Source organism: Lissotriton vulgaris, chromosome 2_2 (assembly GCF_964263255.1).
Source record: "Lissotriton vulgaris chromosome 2_2, aLisVul1.2, whole genome shotgun sequence".
Classification (NCBI taxonomy): domain Eukaryota; kingdom Metazoa; phylum Chordata; class Amphibia; order Caudata; family Salamandridae; genus Lissotriton; species Lissotriton vulgaris.
This window is the reverse complement of record NC_141688.1, coordinates 326,274,124-326,288,773: the sequence shown is the minus strand read 5'-3', so window position 1 is coordinate 326,288,773 and position 14,650 is coordinate 326,274,124. Positions and strand designations below refer to the sequence as shown.

At 45.3% G+C, this 14,650-nt stretch overlaps 1 protein-coding gene across 1 annotated transcript in view; it reads right to left on the bottom strand.

Moving 5' to 3' along the window:
• ARFGAP2 (ARF GTPase activating protein 2) overlaps nt 1–14,650 on the bottom strand; it is a 182,600-nt gene that overhangs the window by 151,528 nt on the left and 16,422 nt on the right. Inside the window, exons 4-5 of the mRNA XM_086959722.1 lie at nt 2,750–2,881; nt 180–260 (exon numbers count right to left, since the gene is read on the bottom strand). Coding sequence (XP_086815848.1) covers nt 180–260; nt 2,750–2,881 — 213 coding nt within the window. The remainder of the gene's footprint in view (nt 1–179; nt 261–2,749; nt 2,882–14,650) is intronic.

Here is a 14,650-nt window from a genome sequence, read left to right as displayed (position 1 = left end):
CATTCTGTGACAAACACAAATCAGGCGCTTCCCAAAAATGCTTAATAGGGAAGATGCCACTATGAAACCTGCTCACGTCTTCACCAGCTCGGTCCTACTCTGTCACGTCTCCTTCCCAAACCTTGTGAAAGCACCAGCTCTCTGGTATGAAGCTGTTCATGACAGCTTGACTCGTTTACCTGGCAGAGTTCCGCGAAAAAATCTGTAGTTTTGGCCTCCGGGGAGTGCGGGGAGGAGCTGACCACTGCATCGATCCAAAGCTGAGTAACGGAGAACAAGAAAGAACAGCTCGTCAGCACAGAGAACAAAGCGGTTGTGTGAGATAGTAAGATATTAACCTAACTCAGGAAGCTGGATAAGGGGCAGCTAGCAGGCCCCCCCTCACCCCCCTTTCCCCGGGAGAGGTATGTCTATGGGACGCTTAATGCACAGAGCAGGGATATCTCAGGTAGCGAACAGCGAGGCGAAACACAAGCTCAGACTCCCAAGCTCAACTGCGGGAGAATTTGAACCATTGGTAAACAAACACACACTTTATTAAACTCTAAATAATTCACCAATACTAGTGGCCAGGGTAATCAAACCGAGGGGTCATGAATTTCAAAAACCTGGTTCATGCACCTCACTCCCAGACTAGGTATATTGAGATCAGCATTTTGGGGGCTTCACGTAGAGCAAGCTCTCACTGACAGGCAAAGTCTTGTACAACTCTCAGCGCAGGCTGGTCTTCATAATTTCTAATTAAGCTCAGTTGCCTTTTTACCATCAAGCACTGATCCAGCTATACACAGGAAACATTCACGGGTTTCTCCAACATGGTCCTACAGTGGTTTACCTTCTTCCTCGTCAATTTATAGAAACTGTCTCCTGCGGTATCACCAGGGATCCATCCTATCACACATTATATTCAGCTTCTACATAGAAGCCAACGAGCCAACAGGTTTTTTTTTTACGATCCATCAACATGCCAATGACATCAACAATCTTAATTGTGAACATTCAGCATCTGAAAATCTGCCAAACAATCAGGCGGCCCAGTGTTTAGTTAAACTAAACTTCACCAAGGATGCACCTCTACTCCCCATTAGCAACAAAGATCCAAAAATCCAAACCTTGCTCTGTAAATCTGATGGCCAAAAGACTATCAAAGAAAAATCACTAGGATTCCCATGAACACCTTCTCAAGAAAACAAGGAGTGGAGACAGCTCTTCAATCATGAAATAAATGAAAAAGTTCTTCCCTGACAATCCAAGTCTCGAGCGTCTCAACACCTTCAAGGAAGCACTGTGGTCTCACAGACACCACACTGGCCCCATTGGAAAGGATCAAACTTCCTACCCCATGCCTCCTGACTACATCACCCCAATATTTAAGAAACACACTAGCTCTCTCTCTAAACTTGCAAAACCTTCATTATCATACGCAGAAAATAGAGAACAACCATAAACTGCAATGCAGCTTATCTGGCAGAGAAAATAAAGCACCAGGACAGACAAACCATATAAGAAGCCACAATATAGCAAGACTAGAAAGCAAGATATTCACAAAAAGACAAAACCTAAAGACACCTAAAGACACGCCTTCCCCATCTATGCTCCTAGGATCTGGAAATACATCTATGTCAACATCCTCCTGCTATTCAAAAAAGAGCTCAGCCAGATCTCTACAGAGAACACTAAAAGGTTAGGAGCTCATGAATACTCTACAACTTGCAAAAGAAGCATGCATTGATTTGTGGGCCCTCAGCACTCCAGGGTCACCAGCTAGATTCAAAGTAGCCACGCATACATGGAGTGCCTCTTTGGTGCTTCCACTCAGTGCCCTTTACACAACCTCCCCATTTTCCTCTGCCCTATCAACCCTGTTGCCCGTTACAATGTGCTTCTTCTTTCACCTCAGACTACTAATCCTCTGGCACAACTTTTTAGATAAAGCCCTTACCCTGCTTATCAGTGTCTACACAGTCTTAATAGTATCTTTATAATAAAAGTAATTTAGTTTCTCTGATTTTCAGCGCTTTAAATTTATATTGGTTACCATTACCCAATTTAAGTACTTAGTGACCCAATGAAGGAGACTTAGCTTAACCATCTATAAGCAAGCAGTTCATTCACTTATGAATGCACAGATCACACGTGCACTGGCTTCAGCCGGCCTAGTTCCAAAACACACCCCAGTACAGCAGCAAAAGAATGATCCAGTGCAGCACTGTGGGAAGCCAAATCCCAGTTAACCCCAGCTCTTCACCGGCACCGAAATGGATTTACTGAAAGCATCTTCTGTGCCCCAGAGGCTCACTCTACTCATCCGCCAGTGCTTGTTCCCAAAAAGCACCAGCAACACTACTCTCCCATAGACCTAGGAGATACCAAAGTCTTACTTTTCCAAGTTTTCAGTTAAGTTCAAGCTTCTTCAGAAGACCGAAGTCCCTGCTGGTCATAGCTCTGCCCCCGATTCACAACTCTGAGTCAATAATAAGTCTGCTCCTTTGATGTCCGTCAACCTCAGAAACAACCAGGCCGTTGGTCCACTGAATAACCATAGCCTAGCCTCTATAAAACCATTCATCTCCAGGTCCCGGAAGCGGTGCTCCTGCAAGCGGTCATCAAATGGCAACTGCTCACTAACCTGTAACCATACAAATCACTGCAACCAGGCTCCTCCATGCCACAACCATACCGAAGACCCTTCAAGCCTCAGCTGTTCACTGTAGCCGATGCATTTACAGCACTCCTTCAGAATACTCACATCTGTACCATACTTTGCCAAGGCAGCGTTGGCTTGCTGTCTGATCTTCTCACGGTACATCTGGGCTGCGCGGCTGTTGTACTTGGCGTTAGTGTCGCTGGATGTACAGCCATGTTGACGGAAAAAGGCAGTCTGTAAGAAAATGTAGACAGGTGAACTGCTGCAGTAAACACAAGGTTAAAAAGCATCCTGTGGGTCCTGGTGAGTCTGTACTTCGAGGACTCCTCCACACACACCTTCATTCAGCAGGGCATTCAGTTGTCAAGAAGGGTGGTTCTTCTCATAGGCAGTCTAGCTCCTCAGAGAACAGAGGGGACGTGCCAGGCACTACACTTCATAACTTCAGTTACTCATGATGAATAAATATCACAAATTTAATATAATTTGAGGTATAACTCAAATTTTCATTAACTTCCAATATTTGCATACAATGTTGATTTCATACAATACAAAAACAACAGTTGATGGACAGAATGAAGATTAATGTCATACATTCACCCCAGTACAGAGATCTAGGCATAAATCCATTGTTTATTTTACTCACCATGCCATTACAGTTTGAACCCAGCCATATGCAAATCAGTCTTGACCCTGTGCCCCATGGGAACAGTCCAGCCCGAACTGCCAAGCCAGGTCCTCCCTGGACTGGACACAAGCATCCTAGGACCGATTTTGGGCGTTCAGCCCTCATCAGCCAGGATAGCTTGATTCCAGTGGCATGGAGAGCACGGGACTCAAGTCTGAGCATACCCGTCCCACTCTGGGTGACAAATGCAAAAACAGTTGATGGACAGAATGCAGAACAATGTCATACATTCAACCCAGTACAGAGATCTGGGCCTAAATCCATCGTTTTTTTGCTCACCATGCCATTCCAGTTTGAACCCAGCCATAGGGAAATCAGTCTTGACCCTGTGCCCCATGGGAACAGTCCAGCCCGAACTGCCAAGCTAGGGGAGCTAAAGAATGGTGATGGATTAAACCCAGATCAGTTGACTGGGTGAGTGCCATAACTCCCGTGCACCAGCTAACTATAGACAACAACTCAGCCTAGATAGGCACAGGTACTATGAGCCGCCACCTGGCTTTTTGCCACATCACCCCAATAGACCTGGACACAGCCTAAGTAGGGACAGGTACTACGATCTGCCACCTAGCCCCTTGCCGCAATATCCCAGCATGTTTGAGTATGGCCCAGGTAATAACCATTACAGGTACCATGACCTCCCATCCACCTTCTTGCCTTATCATTCCAATGAGTTTGAGTATGGTCTAGGTAATAAATATCACCATACAAACCCAAATTCTTATTGGAATATTCCTCTTCATAATCTCTTTGAACCACTCTCGGGCCTAGATTCAAATGATTGACTTACTAAATCCAAAATTCAAACAAAAGAAAATAAGGTGAGGGATAAGGAAACTACACATATGAGTCCAACATCTGACAATGGTTCAGGAAGAAAAAGAAACACGACCCTAGACACTGAAACAGGGATGATGAATAAAATTAAAAAGGCAAACTGTACAAAGGATAAGGGCAATGAAATCTCAACAGAAAGGGAAGCTAGGAAGAATGCTGGGGGAGAGGCAAATCTGATAACTAGAACAAAAGAACAGCTAATAAATGTAGTAACGTGGAATGTGTGTGGGATTGCCAACAAAGTGACAGAAACTCTTTGGGGTGAGTTTGTAACCAGCATTGACATACTCTGTGTCCAGGAAACCTGGGCTTTAAAGGAGGTGCATTTAGAGGATTTTAAAACTTTTTAGTTCCCGCAGTAATTTCCAACCATGGCAGGAATAAAGGGGGTCTATGTGTCTACGTGTCCAATCGCTTAAACACTAGCACTAGTATAGGTAGATCCACGTCACCCTACTTTCAATTTGTCACGATTGATTTAAATGGTAGGAGTGTGCTGATAGTTATTAATTTCTATAACAACATCGAAAATGCACACTTCAGGGAAGTACTAATGGAAGTGTACAAAGAAATGAGGGAGATAAAACCCTTGAAAGGGAAGGAACTAATCTGGATTTGGGCTGGTGATTTTAACGTAAATATATGTACTAGCGACACATGTGGTTTTGCAGAATATGGGGCGGGGGATCAAGGGGAGAGTAGTCATTTCGATCATCATTCTAAAGGGGAAATCCTAAATGATATTATGGCCAAGCTTGATCTAGGGTTTGCAAATGGGCTATGTTACCCTAAGGTTGAATTCACTTAAACCTTTATGGCAAGAGGATTACAGTCAACTATTGATTTCATAATTCTACCAAATAGGTTTGGTAGTAGTGTTATGAATTTTGAAACCCTTGCTATGGGTCTGAGCGATCACCTGCCGTTAAAGATGGTACTTAACATACAGGATGTTAAAATAAATACACTAACTGAGATTTTAACATGGACCCAGAACTTAGAGGTAGCACCACGAAATGGCATTGCTTTAAAATGGAGCATGGCAGACCCGGAAAAAATTATGCAAAGAATAGTCCATGAGGCTCTCCCATCGTTACTTGTATGTTTAGAGGATAATCCCACAAGTGGAGAAATACTGGAGGCCTTTCTTAACATTACGGAAACTATAAAGGGTGCCCTGACCAGAAAGTGCCTAAAAAAGCAAAACACTCCTAAGGGGTGGTTTAACACCGAATGCACTAAGGCACACAATGCGCTAAAAAAGGCCCTAAAAGACCCAGTAAGGGATCCTGAGACCATCAGAGTATTAAGGAAAGCGTATAAGGTAACAAGAGACCAAAGGAAGAAAGCAATCAAGGAGAAGGCTTGGCAAGATTTATTGGAGGCAGCGGAAAGCAGAGACCCTAAGCTATTTTGGCAGGTAGTTAACTCACCATTTATTAATAACAAGGCGACAGCTAAAATAGATATAGCTATCGATGAAAATGCATGGGTAGAGTTTTTCTCTAAATTGTATTGTGACACGCTAACCGAGCCACAATTACCAAGTAAGCATCACCCGATCCCACTAGAGTTCGAATTAGAGGAGGTCAAGGTTGCGATTAAATCTTCCCAAAACAATAAAGCCCCGGGCCCAGATGGGATCCCAAGTGATCTTTACAAAATGAACATAGATCTCTGGGCACCTGTATGTTTACGTGTAATGGGGGCATGTTGTGATATTGGTTTAATTAAAACCTGGGCAGAATCACTGATTATCCCTATATACAACAAGCATTAGAAATGCAATAGGTCTCGCAGCATTAGAGTTAGTGCTTTTAGAATTGTTTATGGGTTTTTTTGTAAATCTTTAGCATGAGGTTGAGGGTGAGTGAGGGTGAGTGAGGGTGAGGGGTTGAGGGTGAGTGAGGGTGAGGCTGAGGGGTTGAGGGGTTGAGGGTGAGGGTGGGTGAGGGTGAGTGAGGGTGAGTGAGGGGTTGAGGGTGAGGGGTTGAGGGTGAGTGAGGGTGAGGGTGAGTGAGGGTGAGGGTGAGTGAGGGTGAGTGAGGGTGAGGGTGAGTGAGGGTGAGGGGTTGAGGGTGAGGGGTTGAGGGTGAGGGGTTGAGGGGTTGAGGGTGAGGGGTTGAGGGTGAGGGGTTGAGGGTGAGTGAGGGTGAGGGGTTGAGGGTGAATGAGGGTGAGGGAGGGTGAGGGGTTGAGGGTGAGGGGTTGAGGGTGAGTGGGGGTGAAGGTGAGTGAGGGTGAGGGTGAGTGAGGGTGGGTGAGTGTGAGTGAGGGTGAGTGTGTGTGTGGAGCGATATGAATTAAGGGACTAACTGCTTGCCCGCATAAACATGTGTATATTGCTCAGTGTTCACACCTTCCAAAATGTGCGTTCACTTCGACACTATCACTTCATTCCATATTCCTCATGAAAAGTTGCATACAGAAAGGAAATAACTAATGTGTAGAAAGATGGTGTTCCTTTGCCATATTAGTAGGAATAAATAGGACTTACTGCTGTGACCATTTGTTTGTATGTAAGTACACTCTTGCAATTCAGACAACAGGGCCTAGAATAAGGAGGCCCAGTAACCAGGGTGCAGCACGGTCCTCCTCGCACCCGAGGGCGTGTGAAGGACGTGCACCCCTCACCCTCGAGCCTCGATGGATCTGTCCCGCTCAGACTCCCTCAGCATAGGCCCGGGCTCCCATGGCTCTGTCAGATGCGTTGTACATTCTAGGAATATCTCAGCCAGAGGGCTGGAGCGACCGACGGACGGAAGCTGCGTGCACGAAGCGCGTCACTGATGCTTATATATCATATACGAACAGTAGCGTCTCTGTTGAGATAGGAAACCATTAATAACGGATCGGTTATGTGCACTTATCTAGACAGTGTGTACACACAACCCATGATAGACGGGGACAGCTGACAGACATCTCTTTGTGTTGCTTCACTGTCTTTATGCATTTATGCTGCATTTAGGTTTGAAGACTCCTATATTTGATCACACTCAGTACATTTTGATTTATTTTAAGGGCGAAACGTACATTACGTGACGGCTGATGTATGAACGTAAACAGTGGCAATTGTGGGAGAGGCGGGTGTGAACTTGCGTGGTGTGTGTCTGTATACGTGTGCTTGTCTGGTAGGGGCATGGTACAGAAATGTAAGAATGTGTGTGTGTAAGCGTGCGTGTATCTAAGTGCGTGTTTATATCTGTGTTTGAGCGTGTGAGGGCAATGTGTGTACGTCTGTGTTTTTGTGTGAGTGCATGTGTGTTTGTTAATAAGATCATCTGCGTTTGCGTGATTGTGTATCGATATATGTGTGTGTCAGTGTGAGGATGTTTGTGCGTATCTGCGTGTCGTAGAGGGTAGGTGTATGTATTCGTGTGTGAGTGTGTCTTTGGGTGTGTGTCTGGGTACTTGTTTGTTTATTTGTGTCTTTGGGGGCGTGATTTGCTATATATGTGTGTATTCGTTTTTGTGTATATCTGAGTGTGTGCCGGTGTATATGTTTGTGTAATATGTACGTTAGCTTGATTGTGTATTAGTGTGTGAGAGAGAGAATGTCAGCGTTGTTCAAATAATAACACTGTTTTGCAGGTTACTCTGTCATTGATTCAAAATTTCAGACCGGTTTCTAGAGCCATGCGCACGCTGTAATTATGGTGTACATTGCAACTGCATAGGATTCAAAATTGAGGACCATTTCGACACTAAACAGTTTTTGAGGTATTTGCAGCGTTTACAAATGTACTGAGTAGGTGTACAACGTCTGTCATTGCCAGTGGGGTGTACATGTCAAGATGAAATTTGCATATTGTACATTGCTCATTGGTGAGCCTATTTAGTGCGGTTGTGTAGATTTGCCGGCGGTTAGAGTGCGCAGGGCCGCCTGCAGCGGGGAGTGAAGCCAGCAGGCGTGTGAGGCGGCCGGGGAGCCGGGGAGGAGTGCGGGAACAGACGGGAGGAGAGTGGGAGGAGAGTAGGAGGAGTAGGGGAGGCGAAGCCTTCAACAACAGGAAAACAAAAGGGGAACAGCGATACGAGGCAGACATCAGCAGTATTCAAATTATCGGACGTCTGCTCAATCTATACCCCAGACCCCGGGTTTACATGGGTAAATCCACGCAAACTGTATAGTACCTCATCGGGTAACACGCATCTCTGTCAGCGCTGCCGCGTGGGAGTTTCTTTTTGCGTGCATAACAATCAGGAGATTCCAAGCAGCATGCCAGTGTGTCGGAGTGCCAAAGGAGCGCTGTGTTCCGGACGGGGTGCATGCATGACGTCAAAGCGCACAGCCATTTTGAAAGCAAAAGTTTGCAGTATTTAATGCAGCGCACTGGAACAGTGATGTGCACACTTATTTGCATATTGTTTTAGCTGAACGTCTGAGTCAGTGACGTGAACACTATCTACGTTCACTACTTTGCGGGTTATCCGGTCAGTGACTAGTACACTTTCTTACCCGTTTTATCAGTAACACACTTTTTGTAGCTTACTAGTGTTGGGAGTAGCGTGTTAGAACAGTGGCGTGCACACTTAATTACAATTTGTTTTGATTGACGGTCTGAGATTGTGATTTGCGCTCTTCAAATAATAACACTGTTTTGCAGGTTACTCTGTCATTGATTCAAAATTTCAGACCGGTTTCTAGAGCCATACGCACGCTGTAATTATGGTGGGGTCCGGGGAGGAGGGAAGGGCCAGAGGGACTTGATGGGAGTGGTGGGGAGGAGGGGGAGGGTATAGAGAGAGAGAGGAGGAGAGACAGGACAGGGGGAAGCAGCAGAGACACGGCGGGTAAAATAAACAAATAACACGGCGGGCAGGGGAGGGGGCGGAGAGGGGAGAGGTGCGACACGGCGTTAGACGGAAGGAAGAGAGGGGAGGGGGAGGAGAAAGAGAAATGCGACACGGCGGGAGGGGGCGGAGCGGGGGAGAGGGTGTGTGTGTGTTGTTAGGAGACGGACGTGCACGCGCTTTTAAGGTCAATGCGCATGCGCATAAGCTTAATGCGCATGCGCATTGACCTTAAAAGTCACGGGCACTGCAAGGAATCGCCACGATTCCTTGCAAGTTAGATAAAGAGTCGATGAGCCCCTATAGTCTCGCTTGCTCGATGCGCATGCGCATCGACAGGCGAGACCTAAAAAGGGGGATAGGGAAAGCCCATCAAATTATAGGCCAATATCACTACTGGACTCAATAGTAAAAATTGCTGGAAGAGTAATCCTGACTAGGCTCCAGGACTGGGCTGAAGATCAAAATATCTTGACCCCAGTACAATATGGTTTCCGACTAGGGATGGGTACTGTGGAACAAGTGTTAAACTTTGTTCTATTGCAGGGGAAATATACCAGTGCAAAAGAGGGGTGTTTCTACGCAATCTTCGTCGACCTTTCGTCAGCGTTTGATTGTGTTATACATGATAAACTGTGGTTGACATTAGAAGAGATGAAAGTGGATTCTTCGATAGTCCTCTTCCTAAGACAATTATATTCGAATGCCTCTTCCAGAGTAAGGTATGGGCTGGGGGGGGAATGCACGGGGTCTTTCGCATACAGAAGGGGGTGAGGCAAGGGTGTGTGCCGGCCCCATTCCTTTTCTCTCTTTACACTAACAGCTTGGAGAGGGAATTGGGTGCCAGCAACATTGACTCTCCTAAGGCCGGGAATACGCAGATCAGCTCCCTTTTGTATGCGGATGACTCCGTGTTGATGGCAAGAACAAAGGTCGGCGCGCAAAAAGTATTGCATAGTTATATAACATACATGGAAGAGAGGGGCCTCAACCTGAATGCAAAAAAGTCCTATGTGATGGCTTCTGGCAAAGGAGGAGCCAGTTGTAAACAACTTAAGGCGGCAGGCACCCTACTACAAGCCACAAAAACATTCCCATATTTAGGGGTCACAATCGAGGCAACAGGGGGATGGGGCCCGAGGTAAAAAACAGAGCGCTAGCATTTAAACGCTCAGTTGCGGCGTTAAAGCATTTTGCCAGTAAATTGGGCAGAAAACAACCTGGTATAATGCTTAACATATATGTGGCCAAATGTAGAAGCATCGCCCTGTATGGGGCAGGGATATGGGGATATCATGATGTGACGATGCTCCAGATTATTGAAAATAATTTTTTTCGCTACCTTTTGTCCCTTCCGAAAAGTATGTCAAATTATAATTGCCATGTAGAACTAGGCATGGACTATTTGACAGATCTGATTAAAATCCAGCCAATCCTACTCTGGAGGAGAATTTGGGCAACGCAAGAACTGGCTCTCAATCGAGAAATTATCCTGGATGTTAAGAAATTAGCCAACGCAAAAAGAATCAAATGGCTCGAGTATGTGAGGAAAGCCCTGACGGACATTGACAAGCCAGAATGGTATGATAAACCTGAATCAATTGGGAAAATTCCTAAAAAAGCCTTAAAAAACCTGTGTATGGAACATTTTAATACCTTAAGGCTTGGGAATGAAGTCAGCAAAAGAACTGTTCTCGAACATCAGCCGCTGCTGATTACCTTCAATATGCAACCCTATCTAACTCTGATCACTTTGGGATTCGAGCGCTTTGTCCTGACCAGATTCAGGTTCAATATATTTCACCGCCTGGTCACATATCCGGAGAAAAATGACTGGAACAGAACTCTGGCCCCATGCCCATGCGACAACATATCTATCCAGTCTACCTTCCATTTGGTACTATTTTGCAAACTGTATAAAAAAGAACGGGCGAGATGGTTGAAATCTTATCTTAGAGATGGGGCTTGGAGGCAATGTAGGCCAGCTTATTTACATCTCCAACAATTAGGAAACCCCCTACGTATTAGTTCTATGTCGATGTTTATAAAAAGCGTCGTAAAATCACGGAATCTACTATGAATTTAGAAATTATCGATTTATCACCATACTTGGATTTAATGTTTTTATAACTATTTATTGTGTGTATCTATAATGTGCAATTTGTTTACTATGTACTGCTTTTATGATTTTTTACTTGGTGAAAATCGAATAAATTATTTGACCTACGAGTGCTTGCAATGTTCAACACTCCGTCCATCCTCCCCTTCGGTTTTGATTTCATACAATAACCATTTAATCCTTATAACAACAATAGCTCCATCCTATGATCACCCCTTTGTTTTTGGACTGATGCTGCTGGTTTTTCGAGACTCTGGTGCACTGGATGAACCCTTGTGTCCGAACCCCTGTGCATGTGATCGGACCCCAAAAGCATGTGTACAATGGGCTAATAGCCGACTTGTAAGTCCCTAATAGGTCATTAGTGGACTGCAGCACATATTACAATACTGTTCAAATAGGATTTTACAGTGAAACATTGAAAGACAAGAGACTTTTGGCAACATTCCTTTACACCAAATAACTGTCTGCTCAGTTTCTGTGCTCCCTGTACGCTGTCTCTCCCACTTTTAGCGCGTGGACACGCCGGTGCGCGTAACTCAGCGCTTTATAAATGTCCCTATTATTTATTATTAAAACAGGAACAGTTAGCTTAATCAAATGCAGAGGCCAGGTGATCGGGCAACAGTTAGTGTCTGAAAACTATCTCAAAGCACATTGGTTTCAGCCCTCATTAAGGTTTATGCATTCCTTCGGCGACAGAAACTTGAACCTAGTCAGGGGGCTATATATTGGGGTGCCTGAAATGAAATGCAGGTGGGCTCGACGTTGCGCAGACACAATGCAGTGCCAATAGGTACCCGGGGAGCTCATGATCGCAGCGTGTAATGTGCATGCTGTGTTCTGACTGGCTGTTCCTAACTTAGTGTGGCATCTGAATTTATGGTGTTTTTGGGAATGCGTGCTCTCCGGCCAAACATGTTTTATTTGGGTCAATCTCCCAAGACCATTGTGGTGTACCAAGTTTGTCTAAGGGTTACGTGTCTCTCCCTCCCACTACCTCCCACCCCTGCCGGTTATCTGTCATTTAGTTGCTACAGGACCTGCCTGACTAAGCATTTCTGACTGGGGGTTGACGGAGAGGTCATATCGGGTGAATTCAACAACGGATATGAAGTTCGTTTTCATATGTACATATATCAAGGTGCACAGACACATCGTATTTTTCTAAATTAACCAAGGTTAAAACTGCCAACTAAACATGGAAAAATAAACCTTTTTGCCAGGTAAAATCCTTCCTCTTTAACATTGATAAGACAGCTCTAGAAAAGGCTGTGGTAGCCCAATCAGGCAGAGTGCTTAGTATTAAAAAAGAGCTTGCTCCTATGGTGTTTAAAATGTTTTGATAGAGAACACACAAAATTGCTGTCGTCACTGTACCAAGACTGGTCATTCACTGGCAAACAATGAGTTTCACTGGCCACCACACATTGAGCTAACTCCCATTTGGGACCATCAAAGACATTACTCCAAGGTATAGAATTGATCCTTCCATTAAACCAGATTTGTAGGAAGCTGCTTTGTATGTAGTTTACCAAAAAGAGTTATACTATGAAAAAAGTCTAGACGATCCTTATTAGCGTACAGGGCTTAAATTAATAATCCCAAATGCCCTCTTTTTTGGTAGTGTGGGCGAGCAGTTTAGGCTTATCAGAAGGTAGCGCTATACATTTGTTGAACACAGAGTCAATAAATGAGACACACTTAAAAAGATACTCTAGACCAATTTAGAAAAATTACAAGTATTTTTTTAATATATTTTAACACCAATAACTTCACAATTTGGTCAGTATTTTTTAGAATAGCAATTTTTATGGGTAGGTAAAATTGTAGCACAAATGCATTTTTATGCGGTAATGCTGTCCTATGGGGAAAAGGCATATACTGCATACAAGTACTTGCAATTGTATCTCGGGCCCCCTTAGGTTTTAAGTGCTAGGAGACCAAGGTCCAAAGTACCACCAGCAGTTCAGATTAACCTGCCCAGGGGTGTATGGGTGCAGAGGTGCTGGACAGATTGCTAGCCTTGCTTTCTACACCGTAGGTTAAGAGGGGGGGCCGCATAGAAACAAGGCAGCAGAGGGGGACAAGTCCGGGATTTTCCAACGGGGGCTCTGTTTGTGAGGGGCAGGGGACCCAGGCCGGGGAGCACAGGTGCAGGAGTTAGTCAACTGGGCCACGAGTCCAGTTTGGACTCAACCAAGCTTTGCTTACTGCAAGGAGCTAGGTACCCCAGGTATAGGTGCAGGGAGGCTCTGGTTGGTTCTGGCGTCTTCACCCTTGGTTAGGGAATGGATCCGACCTCCTGGAGCACGGTAACCTAGTTAGCTGCTGCGTCGGTGGACCCAGTGAACAGCAGAGCAGTGAACCAGACGTTGTGGTTAGTGCCTGCAGGCAGGTGGCTCCCACGTCAAGGGAGATGCTGATGGCTTGGCTAAGTGCTGGAATCCCTCTGAGGCTTTTGGAGGACCCAGAGCCGCAGGACGAGTCTAGCTGTTGCGATGGTCAAGAGTAGGCAGGCAGAGTTTGGTACCCAAGTCCACCAGAAGTCTGAAGTTCTCAGCTCTTCTTTCTTCAGTCGGGGAGTGTTGGGTAGTAGCCAATGGGCTACTGACCCTTGGGGTCACTACCCTCCCTCCCCCCTGCCCCCAATATGACCACTTCCTGTGGGAGGGGGCCTAACCATGCCCCAGAGTTTCTAAATCCACCAGAGTTACGATGGTGCAATCCTGCTTTCATTGGGCACATTGGGCAGCCCACCTTAGGAGTGTGACTGGCCTGAGTGCATCACGCCACCTGGCATAGCTAATTATTCGCAGGTCCTGGTGCCAAATGGGCCTCAGGGTAGGGGTTGGCGTCTATCAGGTCTGGGGGAAGCGGGGTCACATATCAAAGACAGCAGGGACTTTGAAGTACCTAGCCTTGGTATGCAGATTTACCAGCCATCCTGCTCGAGGCGTAATGAACACTTTCCACCGGAGCAGGAATCGATTCTGGCCTCAGAGAGCGCAGGCTCTCACCTGCAGGGGGTCAGAAACAAGGCTGTGGTGGCAGGCAACATTATGCCAGTCAGCCAGCACACTAAGAGGGGGGGGGTAGATTTTCAGGGGGTTTAGGAAGCTGGCTCTGAATATACAACACCAAATTGAGGTGTAGTGTGCACAGAGTCCAGTGGAACTCCAAAGGTAGGCAGAGCTAAGGTAGATAGCACCTCACTATTTGTGGTAGTGTGGACAAGCAGTAAGGCTTTATCAGAGGGTAGTATTAAGCATTTGTTGTACACTCAATCAGAAAATGAATTCACACACTCAAAGACTGAACTCCAGACCAATTGTTTTTGTATAAAAATATTCTTATAGTGGTTTTATTTTCTAGAACCAAGCAAGCCTGGCACAGGTAAGCAATAACTACTTTACAATAGTAATGCAGTTTGTAAATAGTTTGAATTGCAATTGTAAATGCACTTTGATTTGGTTACAGTAATGTTACTGATAAGGCAATGCTTTTCAGGATACTGTACATATACTTTGTATAGGATTTGTAGTAAAAAATACAGGTAAGTTAC